Source organism: Trachypithecus francoisi, unplaced genomic scaffold, assembly GCF_009764315.1.
Source record: "Trachypithecus francoisi isolate TF-2019V2 unplaced genomic scaffold, Tfra_2.0 Lachesis_group14, whole genome shotgun sequence".
NCBI lineage: Eukaryota > Metazoa > Chordata > Mammalia > Primates > Cercopithecidae > Trachypithecus > Trachypithecus francoisi.
In genome coordinates, this window is record NW_022681459.1 from 16,941,345 (window position 1) to 16,961,107 (window position 19,763).

General features: G+C 38.9%; 1 protein-coding gene across 1 annotated transcript in view; it reads right to left on the minus strand.

Annotated features, from left to right (window-relative positions):
• GRIK1 (glutamate ionotropic receptor kainate type subunit 1) overlaps window positions 1–14,356 on the minus strand; it is a 391,857-nt gene extending 377,501 nt beyond the window's left edge. Inside the window, exon 1 of the mRNA XM_033232264.1 lies at window positions 13,742–14,356. Within this exon, the coding sequence (XP_033088155.1) occupies window positions 13,742–13,859 (118 nt within the window). The 5' untranslated portion in view covers window positions 13,860–14,356. The remainder of the gene's footprint in view (window positions 1–13,741) is intronic.
• Between the last annotated feature and the right edge of the window lie 5,407 nt (window positions 14,357–19,763).

A 19,763-nucleotide genomic window follows, 5' to 3' on the forward strand; every position in this document is an offset into this window, starting at 1 on the left:
CATCTCAGAATTCTCTACAAAGGCCATCCTGATTTGAAGAAACCACACTGACTAGTCCAGTGCTTTTATGAATTTTGTTAGTTGGTTACTATTTCTCATTCATTCAAATATAGATTTTTAACACCTTTCAAATTAGTTGCATGAGAAAAACAAAGTTGCAAGAAAATAGCACTGAGAAGAAGGTTAAGAATTGTGGCTTGCTTACTGAGTGTTTATTTCTGCAAAGCTTCTGGGGCCTTAGTATTCTCAGTTATGAAATGAAAAAGTTGAACTTTAAGATCTTTAAAGGCTCTGCCTGGTCTTAAACACTATTGTTATTAATTTATTTGTGCATCTTATATAGTTTTTTGTATATATATTATATAAGAAATTATATATATACACACACACACATATATATATTTAAGTCTATGTGCCTTCTACAGCTTGTTCAAATAGATTTCTGGGTCTGATTTCTTTCTCTTTACAATTTATTTATCATTATTATTCCAAGAGGAGTATACTGCTTAGGTTAAGGTAATAATGGACAATTATTTCTAACAATTTTGCTGTGTTTTCTATGCAATTATGTTTTTCCCTAAGGAACTTTGTGATATCATACTGTCTATTTTCTCACAAATGTTCCACAGATGTAAAAAATCATCAATCCTTCCATGTTAATTGGAGCCTGGATGATGGCGTGTGTTCCCTGTTGTTCAATCTGACCAAGAGGAATATTCTCATGAGAAGCAGAACAGATATTTCAAACTCAGTTGTATGTAGCCTCAGAACATCCTAAAAGCATAACAAATTGGCATGGTCTGTGTGGGCCTGATGCCTCCCCGCTCCACACCACCAGAACTGGCAGACATTGCCTTGCCTAGTTATTCAAAATTCAATGATAGCTTCATGTATGATTTGCCTCCAGGTTGAATAGGTAAGAGACAGAGAAAAATGCAAACTGGAATCTTATTATATAACTATGAATTTATCTATGAATACACGTATATTATATATGATATGTAGTATATATTATAATGTGTGTAATGATATATGTAATAATATATACGTAATATATAAACCAAAGGATAATTATAATAAATAATACACAACTATATATGTATTTGTATATAGTTATATATGGATTTATGTATACTATGTAGTATATGTTATATATTCAGTATTTTCGGCTGTAGTGTGTATAATATATGCAATGAATATGCTTAATATGTATATGCAATGCTTATATTATATATGCTAATGGAAATAAGCTGTAATAAATGCAGACACATACACACATATATTATTTATATAAATATATAAAATATGGGCTGGGTACGGTGGCTCACGCCTGTAATCCCAGGACTTTGGGAGTCCGAGGCAGATGGATCACGAGGTCAGGTGATGGAGACCATCCTGGCCAACATGGTGAAACCCTGTCTCTACTAAAAATACAAAAATTAGCCAGCTGTGGTGGTGGGCACCTGTAGTCCCAGCTACTCAGGAGGCTGAGGCAGGAGAATCACTTGAACCTGGCAGGTGGAAGTTGCAGTGAGCCAAGATCGCACCATTGCACTCCAGCCTGGGTGACAGAGCGAGACTCCGTCTCAAAAAAAACCAAAACCAAACAAACAAAAAAATATATATATATACACACACATACACATATATACACACACATACATATATGTACACACATATACATATATATACACATATATACATGTATATATGATATATAGAGAGAGAATGACACAGAGACACTAGTCCTAAAGCCTAGGCGATGGTTGTTCAACCTTTTGGCTTCCCTGGGCCACACCAGAAGACAACGAATTGTCTTGGGCCACACATCAAATACATTAACACTGAGGAGAGCTGATGAGCTAAGAAAAAAGGTTTGGCCATCATTTTCATGATATCTGCCACCACAGATAAGCAAAAACATCCTCACATTCAAAGGGTTGGACATCCATGGCCTAGGCTTTCTGTTGCAAAGCCAAAAACTGAAATTTGAAAAGTTTATTGTTATTGTTGTTTCTTTTGTTGCTGCTTTAATTTTAAAAAAAGAAACATTGCTTTAAATACCACAGCAGTATTTACAGCCTGAACCTGAGAGCTGAGATAGACGTGTGATAATACAAGAGCTCAGCTCCATCTTTCCTCCCCTTCGAGCTGGGAAACCTGGAGTCAAGGTAGGAGGTCAATAAAATCCCTTAGATTTGGAGAAAACCCATGCCCACAGATGGGTGGGTCTCTGGGAGTGGGGGACTATGGTGTACAACTGGCCGTTTAAGGTGCCACCAGGAAAGCCGAGATGAAGTCAGGATATACTAGGACAGAAAGAGCCTCAGATAGCCAGCAGGACTTTAAGGTCACTTAGAGTGGGTGCTGCTGTGTGAGCCACAAATTCCACCCCGAAGAGACTCTGGGTAGGCACCAGCTAAGTGAGAGACCAGATGGAAAACACACCGAGTCTTAAAGGATGGGCAGCAGCAGAGTGAGCCACACGGGGCTACCCAGTCAGGGATTTGGGCAGGGAATGCAATGCATTAGAGGCTGATACCCAGGACCTGGTGGAACAAGCTACACCCCAGTGGACGCCCCGGAGGAATGACAGCAAATGCCTCTCCTTTCATGTCTTTCATCTCTGTAGGAAGAAGAGAGAAAATAGATTCAAAATAATTTCCGTTTGAAATAGAAAGCGAGGAGACTCCCACTGGGGCCGCATCAAGGTCCTCACTTTGATGTGTGCCAGTTAAGATTAATTACAGGGAAACAAAGTTCCACACACTGGATGCTGCGGCTCTAAATGTTAAATGTAATACAGCTGCACATCTTCATGCAGCATATCAGCTCATCCCAATGACAATAAAATGAAGCAGATACTGCAGAGGGTATTACAGATACAGAGATCAGCAGACGCACCCATGTGCGTGCTCACCACTCACTACTCTCTGACAAAGGGTTGGATTTACTAGGAGGTTATGCGACGTGGCTAAGCTAAGAACCACCAGAAGTGGAAGTACTCTCATTCCACTGCACTTTTCATTAAGCAATCTGCAGGCAAATATCTGCTTTAATAACCGAGAATCTACAAAATATTATCCTTAACTAATCATTGTTAAACTGGACAAAACACATTAATGGGAATAAAAGTGAAAGAAAACTTTCACCCACAAATCTACCATCTTAACAAAATCAATAAAGTTCCCTTTTCCACATTAGCTAACTAAAAGTTATCATGTATAAGCAAGAATGAACTATATAAATTCCCAATCCAAAGTATGTAAAACCATACACTATGGTCTATATTATTTTGTATGCATTTTTTGCTTATTTCTTCTTATGGATCATATTTAATGATTGTTTTATTTCTTAAGTAACCTCACCTCAGTTAGAATGGTTAGAATGGCTATTATCAAAAAAGACAAAAAAATAACAAATGCTGGCAAGGATGTGGTGAAAAGGCAACTCTTATATGCTGTTGGCAGGAATGTAAATTAGTACAACCATTAAGGAAAAGAGTATGTAGGTTGCTTAAAAAACTAAAAATAGAATTATCGTATGATCCAGCAATCTCACTTCTAGGTATATATCCATGGGAATTGAAAGAAGCATGTTGAAGAGATATCTGCAGTCCAGTTCATTGCAACATTATCCACAGTAGCCAAGAAACAGATTCAACCTAAGTGTCCATCAGCGGATGAATGGATAAAGAAAATGTGGTAAATATACACAGTGGAATACTATTCAGCCGCAAAACAGAATGAAATCCTGTCATTTGCTGCAACATGAATGAAGCTGGAGGACATTACACTGTTATTTTCTTAACCATTCCCTCCTGTTGAACATTTAGATGATTCACAATCATTTATAAAGGTCCTTGCCAACTCAGTGGACATGCATGGAAACAGCCTTATGGTTCAAATATATCCTAAGAACAAAAGGAACAACCCTGCCCAGGCAAATATTGCCTTTAGATTTGAAGAATGGCTCTATCTGATTAATCCATTTTTAGGAGACAAAGTACAGTAACATCTCATACAATGTAAACATAGCCAGTTCATCAGAATGCAACATCTGTTTATGGATTACTAAAGTATGTAATCCAATATTTTAGACGTTTAAAATTTAGGAAAAAATAAAACCTTTAAAAGTTATAATTGAGTCCTCACAATGAAAGAAAATAAAAACACTTGATTTTTACCATCCTTTCCTCAATCTGCATTATGAAGTGTTTTATTTTTTCCCCCTCTGGGAATTAAGTATTGATTTTTAAAGGCATATTTAGACAATTTTGCTAAGAAAAGTACTCTGTGCAAATAGTTTCCTGTGACTTTTCATTGAAGGACATCAGCACTTAAAGCATCTAACAGAATGTTACAATGCTTGAATCAATATTCAACCGTAAATTATATTTAAGTACAAAAAGTATAATAGTTGAAGACCAAGATGCTAATGGATAGAAACAGCTAATGTCTGATTTTCTACAAACTCACTGCAGAATTCTAAAGAGGATGTATAACCATCAGATTAGCAATTTTTATCTAAAACTTATTTCTTCAATGATTTTTTCAACATTAAATATTGTTGTCTTTAAGGACACTCTTAGAAAACCCTGCATATAGCATATTGTATGGAATGAACAAGGCTTTTTCCTTTTATTTCCCTTGATATAGTTGCAGAGCTTTATGTACTGCAGAGTAGGTAGAAACAATAACAGAAGAAACCTTGATATGGGTTGAATCTTTTTAAAACATAGACTTTATTTGTTAGCACAGCTTCAGGTTTACAGAAAAATTGAGAATACAGTACCGAGTTCACATATACTCCACATCTTCTTTCCCGTTATTATTACATTAGTATGGTACAGTGATAAAATTAATAAACCAGTATCAATAAATTATTATTAAGTAAAGTCAATCTTTATTCAGTGTCCTTGGTTTTTACGTAATGTCATTTTGTCGTTGTTGTCCCAGGATTGCATTCTGGATAGCACGTTACATTTTTCTCACTAAGTCTTCTTATGCTTCTCTTGGCTGTGACAGTTTTTCAGATTTTCCTTGTTTTTCGTGACTTTAATAGTTTTGATCAATATTGGTCAGCTATTATGTAGAATCCTACTCTATTTGAATTTGTTCGATGTTTTCTTATTATTAGAATAGGGCTCTAGGCTTCAGGGAGGGAGACCAGATAGGTAACACACGAATTGCACCACCTGTTATCAAGCGTGAATACTATCAGCATAACCTCCCACTGCCGATGCTAACCTGGATCACCTGGCTGTTCTGCTGAGCCAGATTTGCCTATTCTCCCTACTTATTTATTTAATCATTTATCTATATCAGTATGCACTCATGGGAGCATTTCTTTACTTTCCAGCACTATAAGATTCTCCGGAATGATCTCATGTGTCTCCCTTCCCAGTCCTAGAATAATACATTTTTTTTTTCCCCAGGAGCCCTGGGTGCCAGGACTGCTCATTATTACTGGGGTATCATTGTTTCTAAGCCCTCTCAGAAGACAGAGCAAGGAAATACACGTGTGTGTATACTAACCCATGTATAGGTTGAGTTTTAATCAATCATTAGATAAAATAGGTGTTTTGCCTTAAGATTGTCTGTGCTCTTTGACTTGTTTAGTGTAAAAAATAATGTTTTAATACTTTTTTGAATCTTTAAAGGGAAATAGTAAGTTGTAGTGAACTGTTAGTCTCCAAATTGATAACTGATGGTAATAATAACAATTAATCATTGGATTTTTGTTAAATAAAAACACACAGGCATAATTCTGATATAAAAATCTGCATTATCACACTTCCCTTGAAACATTAATAATTAGAAATTTTAAAGACAGTTGATAGGCTGTTATACAGTTGCTTTATTTTGTATTTTTGCTTTACCTAGCCAGGATACCAGTGAACTAGTAACTAATCAAAAGACAAAACATGACCTAATCTTTCAAATTTAACTGCTCTACTTAACAAATGTGCCAAATAATATTTTTAAAAGCTAAAAGAAAATCTTTTGAAGCTGTGGGAGGTGTTTCTATGAGATTAATTTGTGGCCAGTAGTTTACTTATTATTTAGTCAATATCATTGCTTGTTAATTTGAATTTGTGACTAATCTTACCTTAGATTTCATTATGTACTTTAGAAAATTCCTAGGTTTTTAGTAAGAAAAAAGTAAAATATTGTCCAAGTAACCTGGGAAAGTTATTCTAAAGAGTTCAATTTTTTTCAGTAGTTCATAAATAACTGAGATTATAAATTAAATGTTTTTACTTCTTTCCTTTTCTAAATTTTCTTCTCCAGGATTAACTATTTTTCTAATTATTTTATTATTTTAAACAATCAATTTGATTATTTTAAATAAATTAAATGGAAAAACTGTGACAGTGCTGTATAATAAGTAGGGAGTTTCCAATTAGATACAACAACTTGATCTCAGTAGTAAATCAAGATAAGCAACTAATACAATTCATTTAGCCGGAATACATTCCTTTTAATTTGAATGCTTTTGTTTCACCATGAAAATTTGTCATTTAAAAAATCAGATAAGCATCTTAAAATAAAGAATAGGTTAAATGTTAAATATAGACCTTGAATTTACCACAAATTACATTCCTGGAAAAGATATTGTAAGTCTAATATGAATTTTCAATTTAAAACAATGTTAAAAAGCAAGTCTAGTGGAAAAAAAAAGAGAAAAAGAAAAGGAAAATGGCCCCAAATCACATTTTATGCTAATAAATGGTAAACCTTTAGAATATGTGGTTTTAAGAATATGTTCTAAATAAAAGAGGGCGATCAGTATTAAACATCTAAGTATACTTTCTTAAAGAAAAAAATATTTATTAAGCATCCAAAATATCTGGCACCATCCTAAGTGTTATTTTTAAATTAATTTTTATTTTTATTTTAAGATCCGGGTACATGGGCAGTATGTGCAGGTTTTCACATACGTAACTGTGTGTCATGGTAATCTCAAACCTTTAAGAAAATGTTCTGAAATTGGGAATGGCACACTCTGGCTTAGAATGAAGCAGCTGCAGGATGTATGGCCATGTGACTTTGGATGTGTGTGCTGAAATTGCTGTGGTTTTACCGGCCCATGTTTCCTCAGGTGTGCTCTGGGAAGCTTGAGTTGTGTGGGACATTAATAGCTACGATTCAAATAAGGGTCTTCCAATAGTAAATATGTGAAAGACATTGGGTTAAACAAAAGAAACAGAGTGTTTGTTTGTTTGTTTTGCTGCAGAATTTCAAAAAGCCTTTACTATACAAATGTGCCTCATGAATCTCCAAGTAAGAACATTTCCGCAGGCTTACTGGTTCAAATAGGTGATTGTGGAGCACAAAACTCTTACCCTGTTCATTAACAGAGAGAAAGAGAGAGAGACAAAGAGAGAGAGAGAGAGAAAGAGAGAGACAGAGAGAGAGAGGTAGAGAGAGAGAGAGAGAGAGGGAGAGAGAGAGAGAGACAGAGAGGGAGAGAGAGACAGAGAGAGAGACAAGCAGAGAGACAGAGAGAGAGACGGAGACAGAGAGAGACAGACACAGAGAGAGAGAGACAGAGAAAGAGAGAGACACAGAGAGAGACAGAGAGAGAGGGAGAGGGAGAGAAAGAGAGACAGAGAGGGAGAGAGAGACAGAGAGAGAGAGACAAGGAGAGGGAGACAGAGAGAAGGAGAGAGAGAGAGAGAGAGACAGACACAGAGAGAGAGAGAGAGAAAGAGAGAGACACAGAGAGAGAGAGACAGAGAGAGAGGGAGAGAGAGAGAGACAGAGGGAGAGAGACAGGAAGAGAGAGACAGAGAGAGACAGAGAGAGAGAGTGGGAGAGAGAGAGAGAGAGTGGGGGAGAGAGAGAGAGACAGAGAGGGAGAGAGAAGGAGAGAGACAGAGAGACACACAGAGAGACAGAGACAGAGAGAGAGAGACAGAGGGGGGAGAGAGAGACAGAGAGAGGAGAGAGAGAGAGAGGGACGGGGGGATGGGGGGAGAGAGAGAGTTACCTTCCTCAAGATCGAAGGTATGCCATGCATTTTACGTATGATATATTTCATCCTTGTGATAAACCATACATTTGTTATTATTTTCTCTTCTATAGATAACAAAACTGAGGGCAACAAATTAAATAATCTCCTCAGTTTCAGTCAGTTAGAAAAAGGCAGCTGGAAATATGAATCCCCTTCTCCCTAAAGTTCTCCATTACTCTTTCTTCTAGTCTAAATAGCTTTTGGAAAATTTTAGAACATAAATAATACATCCTATGTCATATGGATAATTATCGGTGAAACAACAAAACAGAATTGAGATCTCCACTACTCTTTCTTCTAGTCTAAATAGCTTTTGGAAAGTTTTAGAATATGAATGATACTTCTTATGTTATACGGATAATTATCAGTGAAACAACAGAAGAGGATTGAGAGATTATCACTACCACTGTCCCCATCAACCCTTCCTCTAAACCCTTCCCAGTTAACTGTACACTCTGACAACAGTGTGTTTGCTAGGCATAAGTAAGTAGTAAGGCTTCCTCTCCAACTTGATTGCATTCTTTGAACCCTTTCAAAAGAGAAATTCTGGAGAGTTCACTGATAATAACCGTTTTTCTCTTTGCTAGTTGTCTCACATATAAATCACACTCACTTTTAAGTAATTTAGTTACCCTGAATAACCAAGAACAAGAGTTGATTTCTTATATTCGATTTCCACTTAGTACACACAGTGAAAGGGGAAAGATCTGCTCATTTGCAGAAACATGTTAACATTAGCCAGGCACTCCCCTTTATGTAACACCATCAGATACTTTCTCTCTAGATTTTTCCAGTGCCCATCGGAGTTTTCAAGTTCATGTTAGGACCAGTATAGCGTATACTAAGCTGAAATCAAATATAAGAGAAATGAACTCTTGCTGTTAGTTATTCCAGGTAACTAAATTACTTAAAGTAAGCATTATTTATTGTTTGAACACACACTTATACTGTGTATACTTGGCATACATACGTCTACACACAATATGGCATAATTTAATGCAAGGAACTCAAAACCTGAGACCAGAATAGCTAGTTTCAATTTCTGGTGTTTCCACCAGTAATAACCGAACTTTCGCAAAGTCACTATCTCAATGAAAACCAGAGATCACAAACCTTACAAGAAAAGTAGCTGAAGTTGAGGTCTATGCAATGTTAACATTAGGCCCATAAAATCAATATTAAATGAAAAGATGAATGACACAGGTAAAATTGTTAAGGGAAAAGATCTGCTCATTTGCAGAAACATGTTAATATTAGTCAGGCACTCCCTTTTATATCACACTATCAGACACCTTCTCTGTAGATTTTTCCAGTGTCCATTGGAGTTCTCAAGTTCATGTTAGGACCAAGATGATTTTGAAGACACAGATGCTTCTCTCAGTGACTCTACCTCCAGCCAAAGAGGTCTTCCTAAACATAGGCAACTCTCCTCTGAGTTTCTGAGTTTCTTCTAAGTTTGGCAGCGTGCACCACTCTCCACACTCTATGCATTTGGAAGCCAGAACTTATTCCAAGTTGACTATGCAATTGATGTAATAAATCAGTGGCAGAACATTAACTAAGAACTCTTCAAGAATAATATTTGAAGATAATTTTAAAGTGTCCACATTGAAAATCTGATGAAAAACGTCAGCAGTATAGCTTGCAATTGCCAGAATGCAAACCTCAAGGGGCAGATGCTATCCATTTTATTCACTGTTGTACATCCTGCAATTTTATAAGTGTGTCTGGCTCATGCTAAGGAAGTAAGAACTCAAAGAATATTTGTTGAATGAAGAATGAATAATAAAATGATGAAAAAACTAAGTGCCTAAAAATAAAGTCATGGGCCTGTACACACTTATGTAAAAATATGAACAAATAAAAATATTACTTGGAACTTTGGGGATCTTTGGGTTAAAATATCCAAAAATGATGTTGCAGCCAAGGTAATGATTGACATAAAATAAATCTGGACTTCTCCCAAGGAAATAAAAGCATGTGAACAATGATATTGTCACTATAGCTTTCCACACTATTCATATAAAACTACACAATATTTCTATTTTTGTGATGTACTTAACTACACAATAGTAACATCTTTATTTGGTGGTTTGTTGGCAAATTACAGAAATTAGAGTATTTCATCTTCCCTTGTAAAATAGGAAAGGCTGATACCATTACGGCTACTTCACAGATGAAGAGATTTAGGCTCAAGGCTATTAAAGGCCTTATAAAGATACACCAATCAACTGTTAAGTCTCTGTTGAGGACGAAAATGTAAATAATTAAAAAATAGAAGTAAAAACAAAATAACAACAGTAATACTACAACAAACGTATCCAGATATTACTCAAAGCCCTTTCATATCGAGCTCTTATCAATGACACTGTGAGGTTTGCAGTAGTTTTAATTCAATTTGTCAGATGCAACAGCAATGGCCTGGTAAGACTACATAACCCTCATTTCCTCATCGATGTATCTAGTAAACGGTGGAGGTGGGACTCAAACCTATGCTTTCTGACACCAAAACATGCTTCAGAAAGCCTGGCTGCCCACTACTCAATTGTTAATCCTGTTTTTACCGTGACCTCTATAATTGTATGTGTTGAGATGATGCACACAAATATATTATCGATCTTTCTGTAATTCTTATTATAAATATTATACATCTGCCCTAAAATTGCACATGAACTTGAAATGTTTTTTCAATTAGTGGTGGTGGGCCACATCTACCAAGGTTACCTAGATCCTGTTCTAACCATTAGTTATAAGTCAGCTGCCCAATTAAGGAAGATATTTGTGATCGTGAAGCTCACAGACCAACTAATTGCGTATGTCAACTCACTGGTTGTTGATATACACTGGTGTATACAGAGAGGCAGGGATGACCCCAGCAGCTCCACACAATTCCCAGCAGCCAGCTGTATTTCTCTTCTGTGCAAGCTGCTGGGAAACTTCTCGAGTGCAGTAGTAATGTTAAGGGCACCAGTAGCCTACTGGCCTTCTCTGTGTCTTAACTGTTGCATAAGATCATAAACTTTCCAACTGACATTCACAGTGTATGCTCAAATCACGTGTATATGTGAACTCAATGCCCTCTCAAATATTCAGTATGCATGAATTTTATCTTAGCTTTTCTCCTTTTCTCCAAAGCTGAAGCTTAAGCAGACACTTTGACAAGAAAAGTAGACCAGTAATTAATTCATTCAAGCATTTGAGTGCCTTCTCTATATGAGGACCCAGTACTGAGTGCCTAGTAATTTTGCTATACTTTACTTTGAATATTTTAAGTCACTAAAAAACATGCCAGTTCATAATCTAGAGACCCTTTTTTTGGGTTAGTTGATTGCTTAGTTGATCGATCAGTTGCTTGGATGGTTGACAGTTTGTTGGAAAGAAGGATGGGACAGAATATGATAAAGAATACAACTCTCCTCTCTTTTTCCTCACACACACTTATACACACACATACACTTTGGCTTAGTCCCCAACCCCTTTCATGTTAATTTTTTGTATTGAGTATTGCACTTGACTGACACAAGAAAGTCACTGTAGAGAAACAGGTTTCCTCTGAGGTAAAGCTGGTTTCCACAGTGCTAAATTGCTCATTTAAAAGCATGCATTGGTCCTTAGGTGCCTACAGGGCACCAGTGCTCACGTCAGCCACAGATCACTCCAGGCCAGAAGGAGTAACATATTTGTACTGCACATAAACAACACCAGGCCATGCCATGCCATTTTATTTCATGCATTTTGGCTCCCATCTAGAAAAAAGAAAACCTCATTATCTTGTGGCATAGATTTGTAAGGTCAGTGGTTGGTTGTTTTCACTTTGAAAACTACTTTTACATAGATGATTGTGATTGCTTGGAGCTTAGACAAATACTCAGATCTGTGAACAAATATGTCTTAAAGCATCCTTTTCCCTTCTCCTCCTGAGTTCCTTCAGATGTGGGGGATATAGGAAAGGAAAATGCTACCTTATACTTGTTATACAGGGAGGAGGAACAGTGGCTAGCACAGCCATTTCTAGCATCCCTAGATTTGTCTCTTTCAAAAGGTAAAATACACAAGCAAAACCCCAATTAAGTTAATAAGTATTGGAAATTATAACACACACACGCTCATTACTTACTTTGTATTGTTCAGAATGTTTTTTTTTTTTTTTAACCAGGGTGAGTAGAGTTGATTGCGTTCCCCAGAACCCAGGATGTTAAACCTAGAACTTATCTCAGGTAAAGGATATTTCAGTTACGTGTAGTAGTAAGTTTTTTTTAAAAAATAAATACTTTGAATCTGTTTTAGAAAAGACCCTAAACTATCCAATACAATGCACATTAAAATTACCCATAGTCTAGAAAAAATATGTCTATAGTAAAAGTTAGTATTTGGGATCTGCAACTCAAAGTAGCACATTTCAATTTTTCTTTTAATGGGCATGTTCAGTGATTTAAAAAATAAAACCCACTATGTTCTGAATTTTTGTAAAGGGGCTGACTGTAGGTCAGAGCTAGCACATGAGAAATTTCAACTGCTCAGGAAGTGCCACTATGCCGCTGCCTGGCACTGCTCCTGGCATATTCTGTTAGTTCCTGGAAAGGGTGAATTAGAAGTCCTCAGAGATCAGGGCTTCACTCTTGTGGTTGAAAGTGGAAGACAGGAGAAGCTAAGAGACCCATGCGATGTCACAACTTCACCTGTGGCTCCCTCTGTGACTGTGTCTCTAAAGAAGCCCGACGGGATGGGAAAGGAGGAGGGCAAATGAGATTAAGAGAACAATAACCGGGTTTGGTTTGAAAGGCGAAGAGCTGTGTCAACCCTCAAAGCTCAGAAATTGCCCTATGCAGCCACAGACCAAACCTTGGTGGTGAGTGCTGTACATTTATGGCTGTGAGTCCACGCCCCTTCCACTGTCCTTGCCTTTTGTCATCTTTGGGCTGCCCACATTCAGCCTTCCAGTGCCTTTTTTATCTCATTTGAGATCAGAGCCCTGAATCCCCTACGAAGCTACCGGGACTGGGAACTGGATCGTGCTCAGTGGCAGGCAAGCGGGCAGATTAGGGAGCAAGTGGGAAACGTTAAGTGTCTGCTGACGTTGCTAACTGACCGTCCTTCTCACTCTTCGAATCTTCAGCTTGAAGTCAGAACTCTGCCCCAATCTAGTGGAACCCGTCAGACTTGGCAGACTCCATGTGGAAGAACCCAACTGAGGCATACAAACTTGGAGGCTCTGGGGTAACAGGCTCTAGAATATTCCCACACCCCTAGTGGTCCATGTATTCTACTTTTGAGATTCGTGCATACTCGCCAGTGCCCAGAGCCCAGAGCCCAGGTCGCCAGGCACCGGGACTGCGGATCTGGACTGACAGAAGCCCACCCAGGAGGCTGCGAGAGCTCATGTCTGCACCCAACTCAAGTGGCTGCAGCGGCGCGCGATCCCTTGCCCAGGGTAGGGGTGCCAGTCCCTGCGAATCTGGATCCCCGCACTCTAGCCCGCGTTCCTGGAGCCCAGATTGAAAACCCCGCCAACTGTACCTCCCGGGAAAGCCCGGCACCCTCCAGGAGGGAAGCAGTGACGCGGCTCCCGGTTTGCTGTGTAGCTTCCCGTGCGCACTGACCTCCACCTTCCCTAGCTCCTGCTCCTGCGCCGCCGCGCGCTGCCTCGCCCGGGACCGGCTATACCCGCGTTGGTGCCGCGAGCTACCACGTCTCTCGAGCAGGCAGCCTGGGGCTCACTCACCGATCCTGAGTACTTGCGGGGCGGTCTGAGGGAGGATATAGCAGAGGAAATAGAGGAGTGCCCAGCTGGTGTCCCTGGTCCAGAGCCCGGGCTGGGCGAGCAGTGTGCCGAGCTCCATCTTCCTAGCTTCTTAATTCATGCCGAGATACAGCCGCTGCCGGACGCCCGAGAGATGCACCCAACTTGGGCCGGGTCCCCGCCTCATCCTCTCTGGATGCTCCGGTTCCAAGCACGCTGCGCGCTCCCCACGGAGCGAGCTCTAGGGAACCCGCGTGGGACCGCGGAGCTAGCTGGCAAGGCTGAGCTCGCTGGGGGCTCCTCACTGCTGTCGCTAGCCCATCACGGCTCCTCCTCCTCCTCTTCCATGGGCCGCAGACCGCGGAGGATCAGCGCTCTCCGGCTCCGGGAGCCCAGAGACGATCTGAGGAAAGTTGCTGCCCCAATCTGCAGGAACGTTTCCCTCATTCGTCCTCTGGTCAGATGCAAAAGTGGGGGGTAGGCGCAGACAGAGGAGGGGAAAGGGGGAAAGAAGACTAACGAAGAAGGAGAGAGAGAGTACTGGGTGAGTTGGTGCAGGGGCTCTGAGCAAGCCTGATGAGTTCCAGCAGGTTAACTGGGAGCGGAGCCACGTTCTGGCTTCTCTCAATCTTTGCTTTCCTCCTTCCCTCGCTGGCCCCACCCTTTATTTACTGCCCGCCCCAACCCCACTGATCAAGATACTCGCGCGCGCGCGCGCGCGCGCACACACACACACACACACACACACGCTCTTTTTCTCTCCCTCAACTTTGCGCTCTGCTGCTGGGAAGTCGATCGAGTGTTACATTCTTAAGACAGATCAAATCTAAACTATTGGTCCTAGTAGAGAAAGCCTCTGCTGTCCGCTGTGAGTGGCAGGGAAGCCTCCTTGGTAATGTCCCTGTGCACCTGTTAGGGGGTCTTATAGACAGTCAGGTATGACTCGACCCATCATTTAATGGAAAATCGCCTCCAATATTTTGGAAAATATGGGGGCTGCTGTTTTAACTCTGACAAGGATGAAGAAGAACAGGGGAAGAGGGGAGAGGAATCAGAAACCTTCAGTACTCCAAGATTATAGTGGCTTCATTCCTATTTGGACCCGAGATAATCTCTTGCAAATTGCTTCCATTTACACGTGCCACTGAGATCGAAGCAGCCTCCAGCGCCGCTGCTTTTCTTCATTTCTTTTAACTGTCAGGTTTGAACACTGAAAGATAGGCTATTTTAGCAATGTAGGTTTGGAGACTATTTCTCTGTAGAACGACAAGGACACTTCCCTAGGGAAATTAGCATTTGATTATGTTGGCTTAATTTCCTTCGAGTTTTGTGGGGAATGTTCTATACAAATGTTTGCTAGTTCTGTATTAACATCTCTCTTTTTTTAAACTGAGTATAGACTTTGAAGAACTGACCTAATCCATATGAAAAGTATGTCCACAGTTATATGAGCCTAGAATGGGAAACAATTGCAAAAGGAATCTAATATATCTTAAAGTACATTCGCGCATTCATTCATTTATTCATTATTCAACAAATACCTACTGAGTATCTTGTATGTGGTTTCAGACACTATACTTTTTACTAAAGACCTATAGTGGGGAAAATGCATGTTCATTCTCCAAAGGAGGTTAGAACTCCACTGTGGAAAGCTAGTCAGTTTATATCGCAAGTAGTAGGCTTGGTTCTGGACACATTGGGATGAGAGTTAACAAGGCAGAACATATCTGCAGATAAGAAGAGGGGTTGATATGGATTTAGGAATGCATTTTTGCGTGGAAAGGTTAAGGAAACTAAGAAGAATTAGGAGCACATGCTGGTTATCTTCAGACATTTGAAGAGCCCTTGTGTTAAAAGAAAGTAGCCTTATTCAGTGTTAGTTATGTGAGAAGAACTAAGAAAAATAAGATTTTCAGAGGGAAATTGTAGAAGAGTAAATTTTGTCTCACTTGGGGAGCATTTTTAAGACCAGAGAATATCAAACAGCAGCAAGGATGGGTGTGTTGGCTTACACTGGAGCACTTTGGTGATGTGGAGGAGGGAAGATGACCTAAAGCCAGGAGTTCAAGACCAGCCTGGGAAACATAGCGAGACCCTTCCTGTGCAAATAAAAATTAAGAAAACAGTAGCAAGACCTGCTTCAGAAAAGAGTCAAACTGTTCATTTATTTCTGCATATTTTTTGAGAGCCCACATTGTGTGAGATATTGTGCCAATCTCTGGAGACACAGAGGGATATGATTTCTGCCACTGTGGAACTCATGGGCATTAAAGTATGATGAGCTTTACAAAATGGTGCTATGGAAGTAAAGAAAAAAAGGAGCCTAACCTCATTTAAGAGTTTGGAAAGGGCTTGTTCAGGAAGTGATGCTTCAAAACACAAAGAATGGGTGGTTTAAAAGGGATTAGTAAGCATTTCTTAAAGTGAGAATGAATGTAAATCTGTTAGAGGATTTATCTTTAAATCTAAAGGTCTGTGGTAAGCATTTTTAATCATCTATTTTCTCTGGGTACATTAAAGACCAATACATAGTAGATATTGCATGGCTAAAGTTTGAAGACCCAAGGTCTAGAATAAAGTGAGCTTTTGAACAAACTGGGTTTAAATTCTGGTTTTACCAAGTCTACGTTTTTAGCTTTGGTTGAATTTCTATATCTGCCTGTAGTCCATTGCTGGCGCTTACACATACCTAGTTTTCCCCTTCTCTGGCTCATGAAAGCCTGTACCTTTTCAATTAGTTGGCATCTACCTTTTCAATTAGTTGGAATCATGTGACCATTTTTGGCCAATAAAATATGAGTGGAAGTGCACCACTGCCAGGAGAAAAGGAAGACAGTGAAAACAGATCCTGCCTGGCCCTCCAGGACTCTCTTTCCCTGCCAGAGTAACTCTGAAAGCCACAAGGTCTAGAGGTTAAGATGAAAGCAGCCTCAATCCCTGAGTAATTTTTTATAGGAGTTGCTCTGAATGTTTCTAGAACAGTAACACACTGGTAACAAATCAGTTCTAGCTCAATGTTATGTTTTAATCCACTACAATTTTGAGATGTTTGTTACTGCAGCATAAGCTACTCTATACTAACTAATAAACTCTCTATGACTTGATACCTTCATCTGTAAAATGAGAATAATAAGAACACTACAGGGCCATTGGAAGATTATATGAGCTACTGCATGTGAAGTATTTCCCAAAGTCCTTGTTACTCAGCATATATTAGTTTATTTGTGGTCTTTTCTGGTTAAAGGAATCCATGCATACATTTCTAGTAGTAATCTGCCCCAGATTGCAGAGACTGAAATATTTTGTTTTTTGGACAAGAAGTCAATAACACTGGTCCAATTAATTATATGGTAATCATAATTGTTCTGATACTATTTCAAGAGTTTTGCTACTATTTACCTGTATTATCTCTGGTGTATGAGGAAACAGTTCATTTTGATAATTAGAGATATTAGAGCAATTTCCTAAAGGAAGTTTTTTGAAAACTAAATGGCACACTGCAGTTACATTTCTGTATCATCTGTAAAATTCTGTGAAGCTTAAAACTGAATTTTATTTCCTTGTTAAAATGCTTCTCTCCACTGCTCATGTACACAGGCTCATGGTGTTGAGTTACTCATGAGTGATCAGCAGCTGCTGTTAATTTGTTTTGTGCTTTTAAGAAGGACTGTATTTTGTACATATATTCATCCAGTTATTTTTTGCCCAAAATGACTCTGGTAATCACTCTTGATTCACATTTTCTCATAGTGTCCTCTTAAGAATAAACATGTCTAATTGAATGCATGCTGTCTTTTTCCCATTCCCCAAATCTTAAGCTTAAATTGATACACTGTGGTTAATAACAAAACAATACAATGACATGCAGCATTGTGCTTCCTGTGAGAGCTGGTGGCATTACTTAAATACTAATCCATTTTAAATTACTTAATTTTTAGAAGATAACTGGTACAAAGAAAAATAGCTTAGAGTAACCTGGGAAATGCAAATGTTATACAGTCTTTTCAAAATGTTGTGAGCATACCTGAGTATACTTAAAATATTACTCAGGGCACCAAAAACAAAAGATCAAGTGGCTTTTAGAGCCTGCTGGGACTGTGTGGCTGATGTAGGATCAAAATCTTGAGTTCTTGACTACTTTATGCTTTTTTCACTAGGTGATGTCATGTATTTTTATGATGCTAAATACTACCTTTTAGCCAAAGATTCTCAAATGTTGTCTTTTGCTCAGACCTCCAGATTCATGCAGCCAAATTTAATGACCATTTCTGAGAGAGTCAGCATCTCACATCCTTGATTCTGTCCCATGTCATTGCCCCACACTGAATCCTCTCCCAAATTTTCTCATTTCAATATGAACACCACCTTCCACCCGGCCATTAAAACTGGAAAATCAGGAGGTCACCCTTCATTTTTTTTCTTACTTCTTCACCTACTCCCATATCAGTTTTTTTATAATGGCTTTACCTCCATAGCATGTCTTTAGTCGACTTCTCTACACTCCACTGATACCATACTAGCCTGGGGTTTCTAAACCTCAAAACTTTTGATATCTTTGGTTAGAAAATTGTATTTTATGAAGGCTGTTGTCCTGTTCATTGTAGGGCTTATAGCAACTTCCCAGGACTCTCTCCACTAGATGTCAGCAGTATCCTCCTCCCAAGGTGTGACAACCAAAAATGTCTGCAGACATTGTCAAATAAATGCCCTCTGATGTACAAAATTACCCCTGATTGAGAGCCATGGCACTGGCCTAAATCACCATGATCTTCCATCTTCCATCTAGTCTATTACAATAAACTCTTAATTGTCTCTCTTCTCTCATTTGCCTCTTTCTATCCATCCTGTCTGTTTGATCTAAATTAGCTCCTCCCATTAGCTGTCTTCACAAGGCCCTTCTTAAATCCCTCCTGGTCATTATTAACTCTCTACTTGTTTTATTTATTTTACTACAAATTCTCTGATAGTGAACTCTTTGTCTGCTCTGCTTGCCTGAAACCTTAGTGTGTAGCACTGTGCCTGGTACTTAGTGGGAGCTTGGTAACTAACTACTCACTGAATGAATAAACGAATGAGTGATGCTCTCTCATAAGATGTACAACCTATACATTACAGCAGCAGATTTGTAAAATTGAGTTGAATAAGAAGCCTAATTTCTCTTTTAACTTAATTCAAAGCACCTACATTGATAGGCTTAATGTTTAGTGTTATCCTGAGTTCATGTCTAGGAAAACCAGAGTATAACTTTACATGTGCTTCTTCAGATTTCGGCAAAATGCCGTATGGAGTAGGGATTTCTTTTATAATTTCATTTTCAGCAAGGTAGCTATCATTACACATACCTTAACGATTTTACTGTAATTTCTGTACTAACACCGGTCTATTTGCCAAAGCACTGTGGAAAGCAGCTGCAGTGAAATCTTCAGGAAAAAAAAAAAAACGATCTCAGTTATTTATCCCTTCACATCCTCTTGTAATAACCTGAGACTCTAAAGAAATTCAGTCACATGGAAGGTCTGAACCTAGTTGGTATTTAGCTAATTTCATACATATGTTGGACTCATCACAGGCTAAAGAAGAAAAGATCCAGGCTGAGTACTCAGGGTACGGGGAGCCAGCCTTAGGCTGACCACTGACTACAGCTCACTGCTCTTGGACAAGTCACATCACCTCCTTGAACCTCAACTGCCTCAACCATAGCATGGAGTCGTTAGACTCATATTCTCCATTTCCCGTTCCAGACCTAAGAGTCAATATAAATTATAGAAATTTTATAAAAGGATGGCCCATATTTTTCCTCTCCTTTGTTTATAAATAGAATGAACTTTTCCTCAAGATAATGAGCATTTATTTTTATTTATTTTTATATGCCAGACATTGCTTTTCATATTTTTACAGGTGTTAACTTACCTAATACAGCAACCTTAAGAGGTAAGTACTACTGTTATGCACATATCACAGCTAAAGAAACTGAGGCACAGAGAGGTGAAGCAGATGTCAGAAA